This window comes from Myxine glutinosa, chromosome 13 (assembly GCF_964187855.1).
Source record: "Myxine glutinosa chromosome 13, kmMyxGlut1.1, whole genome shotgun sequence".
NCBI lineage: Eukaryota > Metazoa > Chordata > Myxini > Myxiniformes > Myxinidae > Myxine > Myxine glutinosa.
This window is the reverse complement of record NC_136273.1, coordinates 57,055,157-57,071,923: the sequence shown is the minus strand read 5'-3', so window position 1 is coordinate 57,071,923 and position 16,767 is coordinate 57,055,157. Positions and strand designations below refer to the sequence as shown.

General features: G+C 43.5%; 1 protein-coding gene across 1 annotated transcript in view; it reads right to left on the bottom strand.

Annotated features, from left to right (window-relative positions):
• Positions 1-16,767, bottom strand: part of LOC137438959 (carnitine O-acetyltransferase) — a 60,820-nt gene that overhangs the window by 19,985 nt on the left and 24,068 nt on the right. The window contains exon 12 of the mRNA XM_078767539.1: positions 16,303-16,365. Within this exon, the coding sequence (XP_078623665.1) occupies positions 16,303-16,365 (63 nt within the window). The remainder of the gene's footprint in view (positions 1-16,302; positions 16,366-16,767) is intronic.

Below are 16,767 nucleotides of genomic sequence, written 5' to 3'. Positions count from 1 at the left end.
CTCTGACCTCCTCACTCACCCCTCTTCTGATCTCCTCTCCCATCATTTGCATCTCCTGCCCAGATGCCACCCTCATCTGCTCCATTTCCTCCCTGTGAGCATCCAGTTTGGTTTCTACCCCCATTCTGACCCCCTCTATCTGCTGCCCCATTTCGTTAACTTCCCTTTCCGCTTGGTCCCTCATGTCCCTCAATTTGCCTTCCATCCTGTTTTCTAACCCCTCTAACCCATTTTTCACTCCCTCTATCTGATTCTCCTGGGCAGCCATTCTATTTTCTACCCCCTCTAACCCCTTTTGCATCCCTTCCATTTGATTCTCTTGAGCGGCCATTCTGTTTTCTACCCCCTCTAACCCCTTTTGCATCCCTTCCATTTGATTCTCTTGAGCGGCCATTCTGTTTTCTACCCCCATTAACCCCTTTTTCACCTCTTTTATCCCGTTGTCTAACCCCTCAAATTTGTCGTCTAACTTCCCAAATTTCTTGTCTAAACCCTTAAAATTATTGTCTAACCCCTCTCCGGTACCCCTCGCTTCGTCCCTCATTACCCCCATTTCATTTCCCATTACCCCCAATTGCTCATTCTGAGCCTCCATCCGGTTCCCCATTACCCCCATTTGGTTTCCCAACCGCTCACTATCAGCCCTCATTCCCACCATTTGTTCCATAAGGGCCCTCATTTGCAGGAGGAAAAGGTTCGAATCCACCAGGGGCGCTGCCACGGTCGCGGGCGCGGTGACCAGCGAGGCGCCATTTTGTGCGTCTGCTACCCTCGCTGCTTCGCTCTCCTCACGTCCCTCAATTTGGTCCTGGACCGACCCTGCCTCACTCTCCACTACCGGACCCCAGCCGACTTGGTCTGCCATAGCGCGACTTTCAAAATTCGGGTTTTTATTTCCGTATAACAAAATCAAATTTCGCCGTTATAATTTCGTCGAGCGCAGTAAACGCGCTCCGGATCGATTCTACCTCCCAAAGTTTTGGGCCTAACAAATTTAGTCCCGGGTCCGAATTCCACTCCTCGACACCAATTGTTACAGACGCGGTGGTGGATGTTAGTTTACCGAGCGGTTTGGTATGACCACGTCTGCACAGTTTACCCGATTATGCTCGAACGTTGACGAGTCGCGCTACGCTAGGTCAATGAAGGAAAAAGACACAACGGCTGGGATTCAAATGACACGACACCAAGGGCTCAGTTCTCAAGACCTCCGGAGGAGGTTATATTATGGCGGAAGGTTAGATTACAACTACAAGAGGGACAGCATAGAAAGACAAGCACTTAGACACACTCTTATATTAACCCCAACAGACGACAGATAAACGGGACAAGGCTGACTCACACGGGGATTGATGGCAAGGAAAGGCGGGTAGCGATGGCTCCAGGTGCACCTGGGCTCAGGGCAGAATCGACCCGGTTCGGTCCGGTCCAAAGATGCGGGGAGGTATCGTCGCGCTGGGGGTGGCGGTGGCTTCCTCTGCTCTCCGTAGTTCAGGCGCATCTGACCTCACATCCGGTAAGTCGCCGCGTATATCCGGCGGGGAGTGACACGCCCTCGGCTCGTTAGCTCCGCCCCAGATGGAATCGGCACGTTGCTTCTCATTGGGTGCGTGCGGGGGGGTTACCGGCTCCACCCTTGACGAGGGGCTGACAAGGAGCCCCTTCGTGGTAACCCCGTCGGAGCGCATGGTCATGGCGGCTAACCGAGCCGGTGTGAGGACGCACACTCCCCCCGCGTGCCGTTGTTGTAGTTGTTGTTGTTGTTTCATGGGGAAGATGGGAGGAGGTAAGGGAAGGTCCTAAACTCACTACTGGTGCCATATAATCACATTCTGGTGCAACGAAGAGTCAGAATTAATGGAAACGAGTCCTTAACTGACATAGACTAAGAATAACTAGCAAGATGTCCGAAAGTTGTCTACGTGAGATGCGGTGGACCTGGGCACGACATTTAATGGGGGAAAAAGGGGAAGGTCGGTTCTACAGAGTGTTGTTTACAGACAATGGGACTAGGGAATGGGGGATTGGGGATAGTTGGGGAGTATTGGGGAAATAGGGGAATATTTTACAAGCGGATATGGAGGCCAAATTCCATATTCGCAACAATATATATATATAATATATATATATACATATATATATATATATATATATATATAATATATATATATATATATATATATATATATATATATATATATATATATATATATATAATATATATATATATATATATATATATATATAATATATATATATATATATATATATATATATAATATATATATATATATATATATATATATATATATAATATATATATATATATATATATATATATAATATATATATATCCAAATATATGTGCAGTTCTCCAGCTTTCAATGAGCGCAAGTAATGACGTCACTGCCATGTACATACGCTCTGCCTGTCAAGCTCTCAAGAGAACCCTCTGACAGAGCAGAATTTTGATCTTAGTTCAGATACTGTCATAAGTGTATGTAAAACTCACAGTTAACGACCTGGTTTCGCCCTTTTGGGGCTCATCAGGGCAACGCAGTGAGTACTGCATACACTTATGAGTTATGACAGTATCTGAACTAAGATCAAAATTCTGCTCTGTCAGAGGGTTCTCTTGAGAGCTTGACAGGCAGAGCGTATGTACATGGCAGTGACGTCATTACTTGCGCTCATTGAAAGCTGGAGAACTGCACATATATTTGGATTGGTTTGCTCCCGGCTGCATCCAGGGGATTCCATATAATGAGTGGATACCAGAGGTAATGTGCCATTTGGCAGATGGCACTTATCGCTCCCATTAAGGTACAGCATAGCTGGATGGGATACCTTAATGGCGGTTCACCACTGATGGTATGAAATCACATAGTGACTGATATATATATACAGTCATCCCTCGCTATATCGCGGTTCACTTTTCGCAGATTCGGTACATCGCGGTTTTTTCTCGCTAGTATATGTAAAATTATATCGCGGATTTTTCGCTATATCGCGGGATTTTGCGGTATAAATGTATTTTTATATACTATTATTTTAAATATTTTTGTGGTAAAATAAGCATTTTCTAGCCTAAAAAATTAAAAAACGTAAAGAAATAAGAAAAATACAGTATTTAAAACATATTACAAGAAATAAAATACTGTACATAGTGTACAGTAGAAGGGTAGACAAAGAGTCGTGCGTATGGAAAACGCCAGTACATTCATCATCGTCATCACCTTCATCGTCAGTACTGCACAGCTAATTCATCATCATCTTCATCACGCAAGTTGTAGTATTGAAGAGCCGGGGCTCTTGCTTGATACGGACGAAATGACGGGCAAGACACAAACTCGTCCGAGAAGATATTTATTCTCAAAACCAACTCGGGAACACTGAAAAGCCCATTTATCGGGCTGCATTATAAAGCACAACCAGAAACCGAAAGCCACGCCTCTCAAGCGTGGCGTGCTTCGGTGAATCGGTGGTCACGTGATCAACAGGTGTAGCTGATTATACCCGCAAAGCGCGGCACGCTTTAGCGGTCACGTGACCAGCCACTCTCGCGCCGGGAATCCCCGCCGGTGACGTCACCGGCTGGAGCAAGGAGATTCTGATGCTGGTCTTGCTTGGGGAACCCATGGGTAGCTACAGTATCTTCAATGGTGAGTACCCATTAGAATTTTATATGTTGTTAAAATTACGTATGTTTAAGAGTGTAAAAAGTGTTTAAGAGTATAGGAAGTGTTTATAAGAGTATGGGAAAGGTTAATAAGAGTGTGGGGAGTTCATAATGCTTTAAAATATATATATTAAAAAAAGAAAAAAATGGTCGCTACTTCGCGGATTTTCGTTTATCGCGGGGGGTTCTGGAACGTAACCCCCGCGATAAACGAGGGTTCACTGTATATATATATATATATATATATATATATATATATATATACTATATATATATATATATATATATATATATATATATATATATATATATATATATACATATATATATATACATATATATATATATATATATACATATATATATATATATATACATATATATATACATATATATATATATATATATATACATATATATATACATATATATATATATATATATACATATATACATATATATATATATATATACATATATATATATATATATATATATATACATATACATATACATACATATCCATATATATACATATACATACATATCCATATATATACATATATATATATATATACATATACATACATATCCATATCATATATACATATACTAGCGGGGTCACCCGTGGGAATCCCACGGGCATGGATGTGTGTGACATTTCGACATATTGAGTTATATGCTGCACATTCATTTTTACAAAAATGGTTACTGGCAAGTCATCAGATCCAGAAATGGTGTGATGAACACAATTTATTTATTTCACATAATATGTGACCCCTCACTCCTCTCCACCTGACACTCTCCTGTCTCCACCTGACACTCTCCTGTCTCCACCTGACACTCTCCTCTCTCCACCTAGCACTCCTCTCCTCTCCAAACCCTCGCATCCCTCTCCTTTCCAATCCCTCACCTCTCCAATCCCTCACACTCCTCTCCTCTCCAATCCTTCACACGCCTCTCCAATCGCGCCTCACACTCCTCTCCAATCGCGCCTCACACTCCTCTCCAATCGCGCCTCACACTCCTCTCCAATCGTGCCTCACACTCCTCTCCAATCGTGCCTCACACTCCCCTCCAATCACTCCTCTCCAATCGTGCCTCACACTCCTCTCCAATCACGCCTCACACTCCTCTCCAATCGTGCCTCACACTCCTCTCCAATCGCGCCTCACACTCCTCTCCAATCGCGCCTCACTCGCCTCTCCAATCGGCTTTCCCCGTCTCGTTTCTCTCCTTTTTCTCCCGTCTCGTTCTTTTTCTTGCTCCAAATTGGCCCGTCGGAATCGGAAATCGGCCCGTCTCGCCCGTCGGAATCGGAAATCGGCCCGTCTTGCTTTTGTGCTTGTGCGTAAATAAATTGTGTTCATGACACCATTTCTGGTGTTGGGCTAGCGGCTAGGGTGCCGGCTTAGGATCCTGGGTTCGAATCTCGGTCGATCGCCGAATTAATGCCAGGGGGGTTGACTCAGCCTGTCATCCTTCCGAGGTCGGCTAATTGAGTACCAGTTCACTGGTAATTCCCTGTTTGTCGTTGAAGGCGGCAAAAAGGGTTGGCGTCAGGAAGGGCATCCGGCCGTAAAACATTGCTTCAAAAAGGGGACAAAAAAACAACAACTACCACGGTCCCCGAAAAGGCCAACCCCCGCTTTGCGGGGAAAAATGGCCTCTAAACGGTGGTTTTTACACCATTTCTGGATCTGATGACTTGCCAGTAACCATTTTGTAAAAATGAATGTGCAGCATCTAACTCAATATGTCGAAATGTCACACACATCCATGCCCGTGGGATTCCCACGGGTGACCCCGCAAGTTTGCATTGACGTTCGTCGATGGACTCGTTCGCCCGTCTCATTCGTTTTCTTGCTGCATCCTGTTCAAGTCTGCGTTCTTCATCGATCGTCTCATTCATTTTGGAAATAGAAGTTTCCACGCAGCGCATGAATTGTCACGATCCTCAAGAGGAATTTGTCTCGTAATCATCAAATGATAAATGGCAAGTAAATTATATTGTGGAAAATTAAAGATTTCAAATAAACCTATTTAAAGTGTATTCGCACATAACTAATTTTAAAAAACGAAGAAATATCTCTCGGTAATTTCCTGAAACATATTTTACTTCCGGCTAATAATGTTGAATTAAATAAAAACGAAGACATATATGTCGGCATCATTGTTGACGTTTTTGTGACGACTGTCATCAAACGAAAAAGTAATATATCTTAACGGAAAAGCAAAAGCGAATTTTTAATATATATCGACACGTTGCCGTCGGTGTCATGTTGGGCGGTGTATGATACACCATGACGCGATTTTTAAAAATAAATCTCTGCATTTTCCCGCGTGTGTGGAATGTTCTCAATTATTGCTGACACCGAGTCCAAAACCATCGATAAAAATGAAATCATATGGTGAGTTAGATTGGAGATAAAGGCGTGAGAGAGACTCAATGGCCTTGAAGTTGAAGTTACAGGCGTTTGAGAATTCATTTCGTTCTATAAACGGCAACTTTCTTTGGATTTCCTTCCCGTTTTTTTTCAACCGAGTCGAAAACTATGTTAGCGACTGTGAAAAATGAAATGATATATCGAATTTTTAATATGTATCGACACGTTGCCGTCGGTGTCATGTTAGGCGGTGTATGATACACCATGACGCGATTTTAAAAAATATATCTGCATTTTCCCGCGTGTGTGGAATGTTCTCAATTATTGCTGACACCGACTCTAAAACCATCGATAAAAATGAAATCATATGGTGAGTTAGATTGGAGATAAAGGCGTGAGAGAGACTCAATGGCCTTGAAGTTACAGGCATTTGAGAATTCATTTCGTTCTATAAACGGCAACTTTCATCGGATTTTCTTCTCGTTTTTTTTCAACCGAGTCTAAAACTATGTTAGCGACTGTGAAAAATGAAATGATATATCGAATTTAAAATAGATATCGACACATTGCCGTCGGTGTCATGTTGGGCGGTGTATGATACACCATGACGCGATTTTAAAAAATATATCTCTGCATTTTCCCGCGTGTGTGGAATGTTTGTGGAAAATTAAAGATTTCAAATAAACCTATTTAAAGTGTATGCGCACATAACTAATAAAAAAAAACGAAGAAATATCTCTCGGTAATTTCCTGAAACATATTTTACTTCCGGCTAATATGTTGAATGAAATAAAAACGAAGAAATATATGTCGGCATCATTTTTACAAAATGGTTACTGGCAAGTCATCAGATCCAGAAATGGTGTGATGAACACAATTTATTTATTTCACATAATATGTGACCCCTCACTCCTCTCCACCTGACACTCTCCTGTCTCCACCTGACACTCTCCTGTCTCCACCTGACACTCTCCTCTCTCCACCTAGCACTCCTCTCCTCTCCAAACCCTCACATCCCTCTCCTTTCCAATCCCTCACCTCTCCAATCCCTCACACTCCTCTCCTCTCCAATCCTTCACACGCCTCTCCAATCGCGCCTCACACTCCTCTCCAATCGCGCCTCACACTCCTCTCCAATCGCGCCTCACACTCCTCTCCAATCGTGCCTCACACTCCTCTCCAATCGTGCCTCACACTCCCCTCCAATCACTCCTCTCCAATCGTGCCTCACACTCCTCTCCAATCACGCCTCACACTCCTCTCCAATCGTGCCTCACACTCCTCTCCAATCGCGCCTCACACTCCTCTCCAATCGCGCCTCACTCGCCTCTCCAATCGGCTTTCCCCGTCTCGTTTCTCTCCTTTTTCTCCCGTCTCGTTCTTTTTCTTGCTCCAAATTGGCCCGTCGGAATCGGAAATCGGCCCGTCTCGCCCGTCGGCCCGTCGGAATCGGAAATCGGCCCGTCTTGCTTTTGTGCTTGTGCGTAAATAAATTGTGTTCATGACACCATTTCTGGTGTTGGGCTAGCGGCTAGGGTGCCGGCTTAGGATCCTGGGTTCGAATCTCGGTCGATCGCCGAATTAATGCCAGGGGGGTTGACTCAGCCTGTCATCCTTCCGAGGTCGGCTAATTGAGTACCAGTTCACTGGTAATTCCCTGTTTGTCGTTGAAGGCGGCAAAAAGGGTTGGCGTCAGGAAGGGCATCCGGCCGTAAAACATTGCTTCAAAAAGGGGACAAAAAAACAACAACTACCACGGTCCCCGAAAAGGCCAACCCCCGCTTTGCGGGGAAAAATGGCCTCTAAACGGTGGTTTTTACACCATTTCTGGATCTGATGACTTGCCAGTAACCATTTTGTAAAAATGAATGTGCTGCATCTAACTCAATATGTCGAAATGTCACACACATCCATGCCCGTGGGATTCCCACGGGTGACCCCGCAAGTTTGCATTGACGTTCGTCGATGGACTCGTTCGCCCGTCTCATTCGTTTTCTTGCTGCATCCTGTTCAAGTCTGCGTTCTTCATCGATCGTCTCATTCATTTTGGAAATAGAAGTTTCCACGCAGCGCATGAATTGTCACGATCCTCAAGAGGAATTTGTCTCGTAATCATCAAATGATAAATGGCAAGTAAATTATATTGTGGAAAATTAAAGATTTCAAATAAACCTATTTAAAGTGTATTCGCACATAACTAATTTTAAAAAACGAAGAAATATCTCTCGGTAATTTCCTGAAACATATTTTACTTCCGGCTAATAATGTTGAATTAAATAAAAACGAAGACATATATGTCGGCATCATTGTTGACGTTTTTGTGACGACTGTCATCAAACGAAAAAGTAATATATCTTAACGGAAAAGCAAAAGCGAATTTTTAATATATATCGACACGTTGCCGTCGGTGTCATGTTGGGCGGTGTATGATACACCATGACGCGATTTTTAAAAATAAATCTCTGCATTTTCCCGCGTGTGTGGAATGTTCTCAATTATTGCTGACACCGAGTCCAAAACCATCGATAAAAATGAAATCATATGGTGAGTTAGATTGGAGATAAAGGCGTGAGAGAGACTCAATGGCCTTGAAGTTGAAGTTACAGGCGTTTGAGAATTCATTTCGTTCTATAAACGGCAACTTTCTTTGGATTTCCTTCCCGTTTTTTTTTCAACCGAGTCGAAAACTATGTTAGCGACTGTGAAAAATGAAATGATATATCGAATTTTTAATATGTATCGACACGTTGCCGTCGGTGTCATGTTAGGCGGTGTATGATACACCATGACGCGATTTTAAAAAATATATCTGCATTTTCCCGCGTGTGTGGAATGTTCTCAATTATTGCTGACACCGACTCTAAAACCATCGATAAAAATGAAATCATATGGTGAGTTAGATTGGAGATAAAGGCGTGAGAGAGACTCAATGGCCTTGAAGTTACAGGCATTTGAGAATTCATTTCGTTCTATAAACGGCAACTTTCATCGGATTTTCTTCTCGTTTTTTTTCAACCGAGTCTAAAACTATGTTAGCGACTGTGAAAAATGAAATGATATATCGAATTTAAAATAGATATCGACACATTGCCGTCGGTGTCATGTTGGGCGGTGTATGATACACCATGACGCGATTTTAAAAAATATATCTCTGCATTTTCCCGCGTGTGTGGAATGTTTGTGGAAAATTAAAGATTTCAAATAAACCTATTTAAAGTGTATGCGCACATAACTAATAAAAAAAACGAAGAAATATCTCTCGGTAATTTCCTGAAACATATTTTACTTCCGGCTAATATGTTGAATGAAATAAAAACGAAGAAATATATGTCGGCATCATTGTTGACGTTTTTGTGACGACTATCATCAAACGAAATAGTAATATATCATAACGGAAAAGCAAAAGCGAATTTTTAATATATATCGACACATTGCCGGCGGTGTCATGTTGGGCGGTGTATGATACACCATGACGCGATTTTAAAAAATATATCTCTGCATTTTCCCGCGTGTGTGGATTGTTCTCAATTATTGCTGACACCGAGTCTAAAAGTAAAACCATCGATAAAAATGAAATCATATGGTGAGTTAGATTGGAGATAAAGGCGTGAGAGAGACTCAATGGCCTTGAAGTTACAGGCCTTTGAGAATTCATTTCGTTCTATAAACGGCAACTTTCATCGGATTTTCTTCCCGTTTTTTTTCAACCGAGTCTAAAACTATGTTAGCGACTGTGAAAAATGAAATGATTTATCGAATTTGATTTGAAATAAAACTGGGGGAGAGCAAGACACCACGGGCCTACAAAACAGGACTCAAAGCTATGCGAGTTAATAAAATGGTGGATATTTGTTTATAGCCACTCCCAGAATGGGTGGAGCTATGGGTGGAGCTACTCTGCAAACCGAGTAAGCCACACCCCGGACAGACACCCAACAGATAGACAGACAGACAGACAGAATCATCTACGGCTATTATAATATAGATATATACATATATACATATATATATATATATATATATATATATATATATATATATATATATATATATATATATATATATACATACATATATATATATACATATATATATACATACATATATATATATATATATACATACATATATACATACATATATATATATACATACATATATATATATATATACATACATATATACATACATATATATATATACATACATATATATATATATATACATACATATATATATATATATATATATATATAATTATATATATATATATATATATATATATATATATACTGAAACGCAAAAGAAACTTACCATCTTTGAAACCTTTAAATATCAACAATAACACTGCGTGTAGTAAATGTGTGAACTTATTTGCGGACAATAGTGTCCTCACTGTCAGACAAAACGGTCACGGATGGTCACTTGAACCTTCAATGGTCACTTCATAGCACAGCTGTTGAACAGCCGTTTTGACTGTCAGTGATTAGCCAAGGGGTACGGGATGATTTTAATGAGCTGCACGTGATGTCTTGATATTGGCTTTAAAAAGGCCAGTGCAAAATGGGCATTTTGACCGAAAGATTTGACCATTTTGACCAACTTCAAAAAGACCGAAAACGCAAAAGAAACTTACCATTTGTTTGAAATGTAATAAAATTGTAACAGTTCAAAATAAAACAAACCAACAATTGCTAATTGAAACATTGGCATTTTATTGATGACATGTCAAGTTTTTGACCAAGATACACCATCTCATCAGTTTGTTCTACAGTACAGAACAGCACAGGGTGCAATGTCAGTCCCCTTTCAATAGCGTGTGTGGCCACCATTGTTTTGGACACAGGCAGTGCATCATCGGCGTATACTGCCTACCAGTCTTTGGATGGATTGCTGCTGGATTCTGTCCCACTCAGTCCTCAATGTCTGAAGCAGCTCTGCCCGTGTCCTGGCCCTGCCAACTACGCGTCTCCCAAGCTCATCCCACAGGTGCTCTATGGGATTCAGGTCAGGGGAGAGCGCAGGCCACTGCATGGTGTTGATGTTCTCGCCTTGGAGAAATGCAGTGGTAAAGCGAGCAACATGGGGACGAGCATTGTCATGCTGAAAGGTTCTCAGTTCTGGGTGGTCTAGCAGGAATGGCAGCAGATGAGGTCGCAGGATGTTATCCACATACCGCTGGGCGTTAAGATTCCCATCCACAACCACCAGTGGCGTCCTGTACCGGCCTGATATGGCGGCCCACACCATCACACTTGGGCCACCCCACCTGTTGGCTTGACGCACGCAACAATCGGCATATCGCTCGCCAGTTCTTCTCCAGACACGCTCACGCCCATCAGGACTGTCCACACAGAACCTTGACTCATCGCTGAAAGCGACCTCGTTCCACTGCGCCAAGGTCCACCGCTGATGCTGCTGGCACCATCTCTGTCGGTTGCGGCGATGGGCAGCCGTCATCACGGGGCCTCTGTATGGTCTTCTGGCAGTCAGGCCATAGTCATGCAGTCGTCTTCGTGCAGTATCATTGGAGATCCGTGGGTTTGCACGCCCCGGAGTTTCTGCCGCAGTGCGGGATGCTGGACGGAATCGATCCCGCAGGTGACTTCGGACCATCTGCCTGTCCTGCCTTGCAGTGGTGACTCTTGGCCTCCCTGATCGAGGTCTGTCATCTGCAGAGTTGTGGAGGGTGTCTCTGTCCACCAGGGCCGATATCGTCTGGTGTGAACAGCCAAGGCGACGTGCCACCTCACAGTAGCTCAGTCCGCCTTGCAGCATGCCCAGGGCACGCTGCCGTTGATCCCTTGACAATCGTGGCATGTTGATTGAAATGCCCATTTTGCACTGGCCTTTTTAAAGCCAATATCAAGACATCACGTGCAGCTCATTAAAATCATCCCATACCCCTTGGCTAATCACTGACAGTCAAAACGGCTGTTCAATGGCTGTGCTATGAAGTGACCATTGAAGGTTCAAGTGACCATCGGTGACCGTTTTGTCTGACAGTGAGGACACTATTGTCCACAAATAAGTTCACACATTTACTACACGCAGTGTTATTGTTGATATTTAAAGGTTTCAAAGGTGGTAAGTTTCTTTTGCGTTTTCGGTCTTTTTGAAGTTGGTCAAAATGGTCAAATATTTCGGTCAAAATGCCCATTTTGCACTGGCCTTTTTAAAGCCAATATCAAGACATCACGTGCAGCTCATTAAAATCATCCCGTACCCCTTGGCTAATCACTGACAGTCAAAACGGCTGTTCAACAGCTGTGCTATGAAGTGACCATTGAAGGTTCAAGTGACCATCCGTGACCGTTTTGTCTGACAGTGAGGACACTATTGTCCACAAATAAGTTTACACATTTACTACACGCAGTGTTATTGTTGATATTTAAAGGTTTCAAAGGTGGTAAGTTTCTTTTGCGTTTCAGTATATATTAGTCCTGGGCGATAATGGAAAAACCTATATCAGGATAATGGACCTCATTATCATGATTATCACGATAATATAAATAATGTTTTTTGGAGGTTTGCGAACGGTGTGTCCCGGTGTGTACCCTGGTTAGAATAGGTACACCGTATCCCTGCGTGTCCTAAGAGGCGACAAAGAGGGTTGGCGTCAGGAAGGGCATCCGGCCATAAAAACATTGCCTCAAAAAGAGAACCATGACAATTACAACTACATATGGGCAGGGTACAGCCCGAAGTGGAGATCGGTTTCTGAGGTTTGGGACATGGAATTGTAGGGACAATGACAGGGAGATCAGGAGAAGTGGTGGAAGTATTGGTCAGAAGAAGAGTGGACATATGTTGTGTGCAAGAGATGAGATGGAAGGGAAGTGATGTGAGAATGGTGAAGGGTAGGCAGGGACAGAAATACAAGTTTGTGTGGCAAGGGTGCCCGGAGGGCGTGCATGGCGTTAGTGTCCTGTTTTCTGAGGAGTTTGTAGACAGTGTGGTGAGTGTGACTAGAGTGAGTGATAGGTTGATGATGGTGAAAATGATGATTGGAAAGCTCTTGGTGAACGTCATCTCGGGATATGCACCGCAGGTTGGTCGGAGCGATGAAGAGAAGGACAAGTTCTGGTGTGCGATAGAGAGGCTGATGGAAAACGTGAAAGATGAGGAAGTTGTTGTGGTAGGAGGAGACCAAAATGGACATGTGGGAAGGAGTATGGACGGTTTTGAGGGAGTTCATGGGGGTTACGGATATGGTGTGAGAAATGGAGAAGGTGAAAGGATTTTGGAGTTTGCTGATGGAGCTGATTTGTTGATTTGTAATACTCAGTTCCAGAAAGAGGATAATAAGCTTGTTACATACGTCAGGTGGGTCGACGACAACCGTTGACGACCTGATGGTGCGTAGGCGAGATAGGGGGCACCTACGGGACACAAAGGTGATCCCGGGGGAGGAGGCTGTTTCACAGCACCACTTGGTTGTCTGCGACATAAAGGTGAAAGGTGCGAGGAGAGCTCGGTGGGTGAAGTACCAACCGAGAATGAAGGTGTGCAGGTTGAAAGAGGTGACAGTAAGGGAGGCATTAAAAGAGAGGCTGAGTAGGGTAGAGGATGATGTGGTTGAGCTTGAAAGTGGTTGGATGTCAATGAAAGCTAGTCTGTTGGGAGCCGTTGGTGAGGTATGTGGGTGGACAAATGGACCACCGAGGCACTCGGAAACATGGTGGTGGGATGATGAAGTCGGAAAGAGGATTGACGAGAAGAGGAAGAAGTTCAAGGAGTGGCAGAAGGCGAAGGGTATGGGGGCAGAAAAGGCAGAGCATGAAAGTTATAAGGCAGCCAAGAAGGCTGCAAAGAAAGAGGTAGCAAAGGCACAGGAGGCATGTAGGAAAATGTTCGGAGAACGCTTGGATTCAGAAGAGGGTCAGAGAGTGGTATTCAGGATTGCAAAGCAGATAGCGAAAGAGAGGTGTGATGTGATGGGGGTGAGTTGCTTGAAGGATGAAGGGGGACAAATCGTTTTGGACCCAGATGGAATTAAAGGAAGATGGAAGAGATATATGGAAATGCTGTTGAATACAGAGAATAAATGGGATCGCAACATAGAGAGTAACCCAGTTTTAGGACCGGCAGAGAAGATAACTGAGAAGGAAGTTGAGGAAGCCATAAAAGCAATGAAGAGTATAAAAGCGGGAGGGCCGACGGGAGTTGTGGGAGATATGTTGAAGGCAGCAGGAAGTTGGGGTGTGAAGAGAATGACAGAGATCTGTAATCTGGTGGTGAAAGAAGGCCGCATTCCAGTGGATTGGGAACTGAGTACCCTCATCCCTCTATACAAGGGGAAAGGTGACCCTCTGGAGTGTGGCTCGTACCGAGCGATAAAGTTATTGGAGCATGGAATGAAGGTATTGGAAAGGGTGTTGGAGAGGAGGATAAGGAAGAAGGTGAAGATCGACGAAATGCAGTTTGGATTTATGCCAGGAAGAAGAACGACAGACGCGCTCTTTATTGTGAGACAGTTGCAGGAGAAGTACATGGGGAGGAGGAAGAAATTGTTTCTTGGGTTTGTTGATCTGGAGAAAGCATTCGATAGGGTTCGAGGGAGGAGAGGACCGCAGCAGCATACAACAACACCCACGGTAAACCCTCCTTTACGTTCTGAGCCAACACGTCCATCACAGCTACAAATAGTAGTGGACTTATTACCGACCCCTGATGCACTCCCACCTTCACCGAAAGCATTCGAAAGTATTGACATGGGCATTGAGGAAGTTAGAAGTGGAGGAATGGTTGATCAGAGTAGTGATGGCAATGTACAAAAGAGCGCGCACAGCTGTAAGGACGAAGGACGGGAACAGTGGTGAGTTTGAGGTGAAGGTGGGAGTGCATCAGGGGTCGGTAATAAGTCCACTACTATTTGTAGCTGTGATGGACGTGTTGGCTCAGAACGTAAAGGAGGGTTTACCGTGGGAGTTGTTGTATGCAGATGATCTGGTGTTGATTGCGGAAAGTATGGATGGACTGAAGGAAAAGATGAACAAGTGGAAGGAATGTATGGAGACAAAAGGTCTGAAGGTGAATATAGGAAAGACGAAGGTGATGGCAAGTGGTAAAGCATGTGGTGAGGTGGAAAGAACTGGGAAGTGGCCATGTGCTGTGTGCAGGAAGGGTGTCGGAGTGAACTCCATTCAATGTACAATGTGCGCTGAGTGGGTTCATCAAAAATGTAGCGGTCTGAGAGGGTCATTAACCAGTGTGGCAGCTACATTCAAATGTAAGGTGTGCACAGAGGGAGCTGCAGATGGAGGAAATGTTGAGTTGGATCTTGGAGACGGCGTGAAGCTGGAAGGTGTGAAAACATTTTGCTACCTCGGAGACATGCTGAATGGAGAAGGTGGATCAGACTCGGCAATGGTTGCTGGAGTGAGATGTGCATGGAAGAGGTTTCGGGAACTGAGTGACGTACATATGAGGAGGGGAGTGTCGTTGAAGCTGAAGGGAAAGGTGTATGCTGCATGTGTGAGAAGTGTTATGATTTATGGGAGCGAGACATGGGTCATGAATGTGGAGCAGCAACGAAGGCTGGAAAGGGTGGAAATGCGAATGGTTCGGTGGATGTGCGGCGTATCGTTGAGAGAGAGGAAGACAAATGATGAATTGCGAAAGATGATGGGAATAGAGCCTGTGATTGATGCTGTGAAGAGGAACAGGTTGAGATGGTTCAGTCATGTGTTGAGGAAGGATGAAAGTGACTGGTTGAGAAGAGTGATGGAAATGAATGTAGAAGGAAGTAGAGGACGGGGAAGACCGAGAAAGACTTCGCTAAAGATGGTCGAATAAGAAATGCGGGCAAGGGGGTTAACAAGGAGAGATGCAGAAAATAGGGCAAAATGGAGAAGATTGTCATGGGGACCGCAAGGCTAACCCCCACTCTAGCAGGGAAAATGGCCTTAAAATGCATGTTGTTGTTGTTGTTGTTGTTGGAGGTTTGAGAACCATGTAGCATACATAACAATCCACATGGGAACAAACTGAATCACCATGGAGTTATGTGTGTTCAGTCATACTCTTTATTTCCTAATTTTGTTGCAATTTGTTTGAAGTCAAACATCATTTTGCCTGGACGAAATCGCTTTGCTCCCTTTGCCGAGCGACTGGACAAGCAGTTTGCAAAGCAGTTGGTACAGAACGTCTGGCTTGGCAAGCCAGACATACACTGGATGGACAGACAAATGCTGTTCCAGACGGCATTGCCCTACGGGCAACTGACCATCTTACCTGGCTTGTGTTCTCTTTGTGAGCTGCAATTGCCTTTTTCATGAGGTCAAGCTTTTCCGCATCCTGTGAATAAACAGGGAAAAGGCCAAAATGAGAATGTCGTTTCCTTTTACCCCACATGCTCCTGAATTATGCAGGAGTCTTTTTTTCCAGAAAAATCCGACAGCTCATTCATAAACAGAGTGAACACAACTTTGAATAAAGAAATACCCAGGAGCAACAGCTGGACCATTGCGCTTCACAGGTATATGATGCTGACCCCACACTGAAATTTAGAAAAGAAGAGTGATACATTTTCTTGTATTACCAAAAAAAAGGTAACCCATTACAGCCCTGCTTTTTATGCTTTGATGCTTTTTCCATTCCTAAACTTTTAGTTCCCTGTACATGAGAGTTTTGAGATCATAACATTTATGAATATAGCTCCATTACTTTTGCAGATTTGATTTTTGTTCCAATCAATTC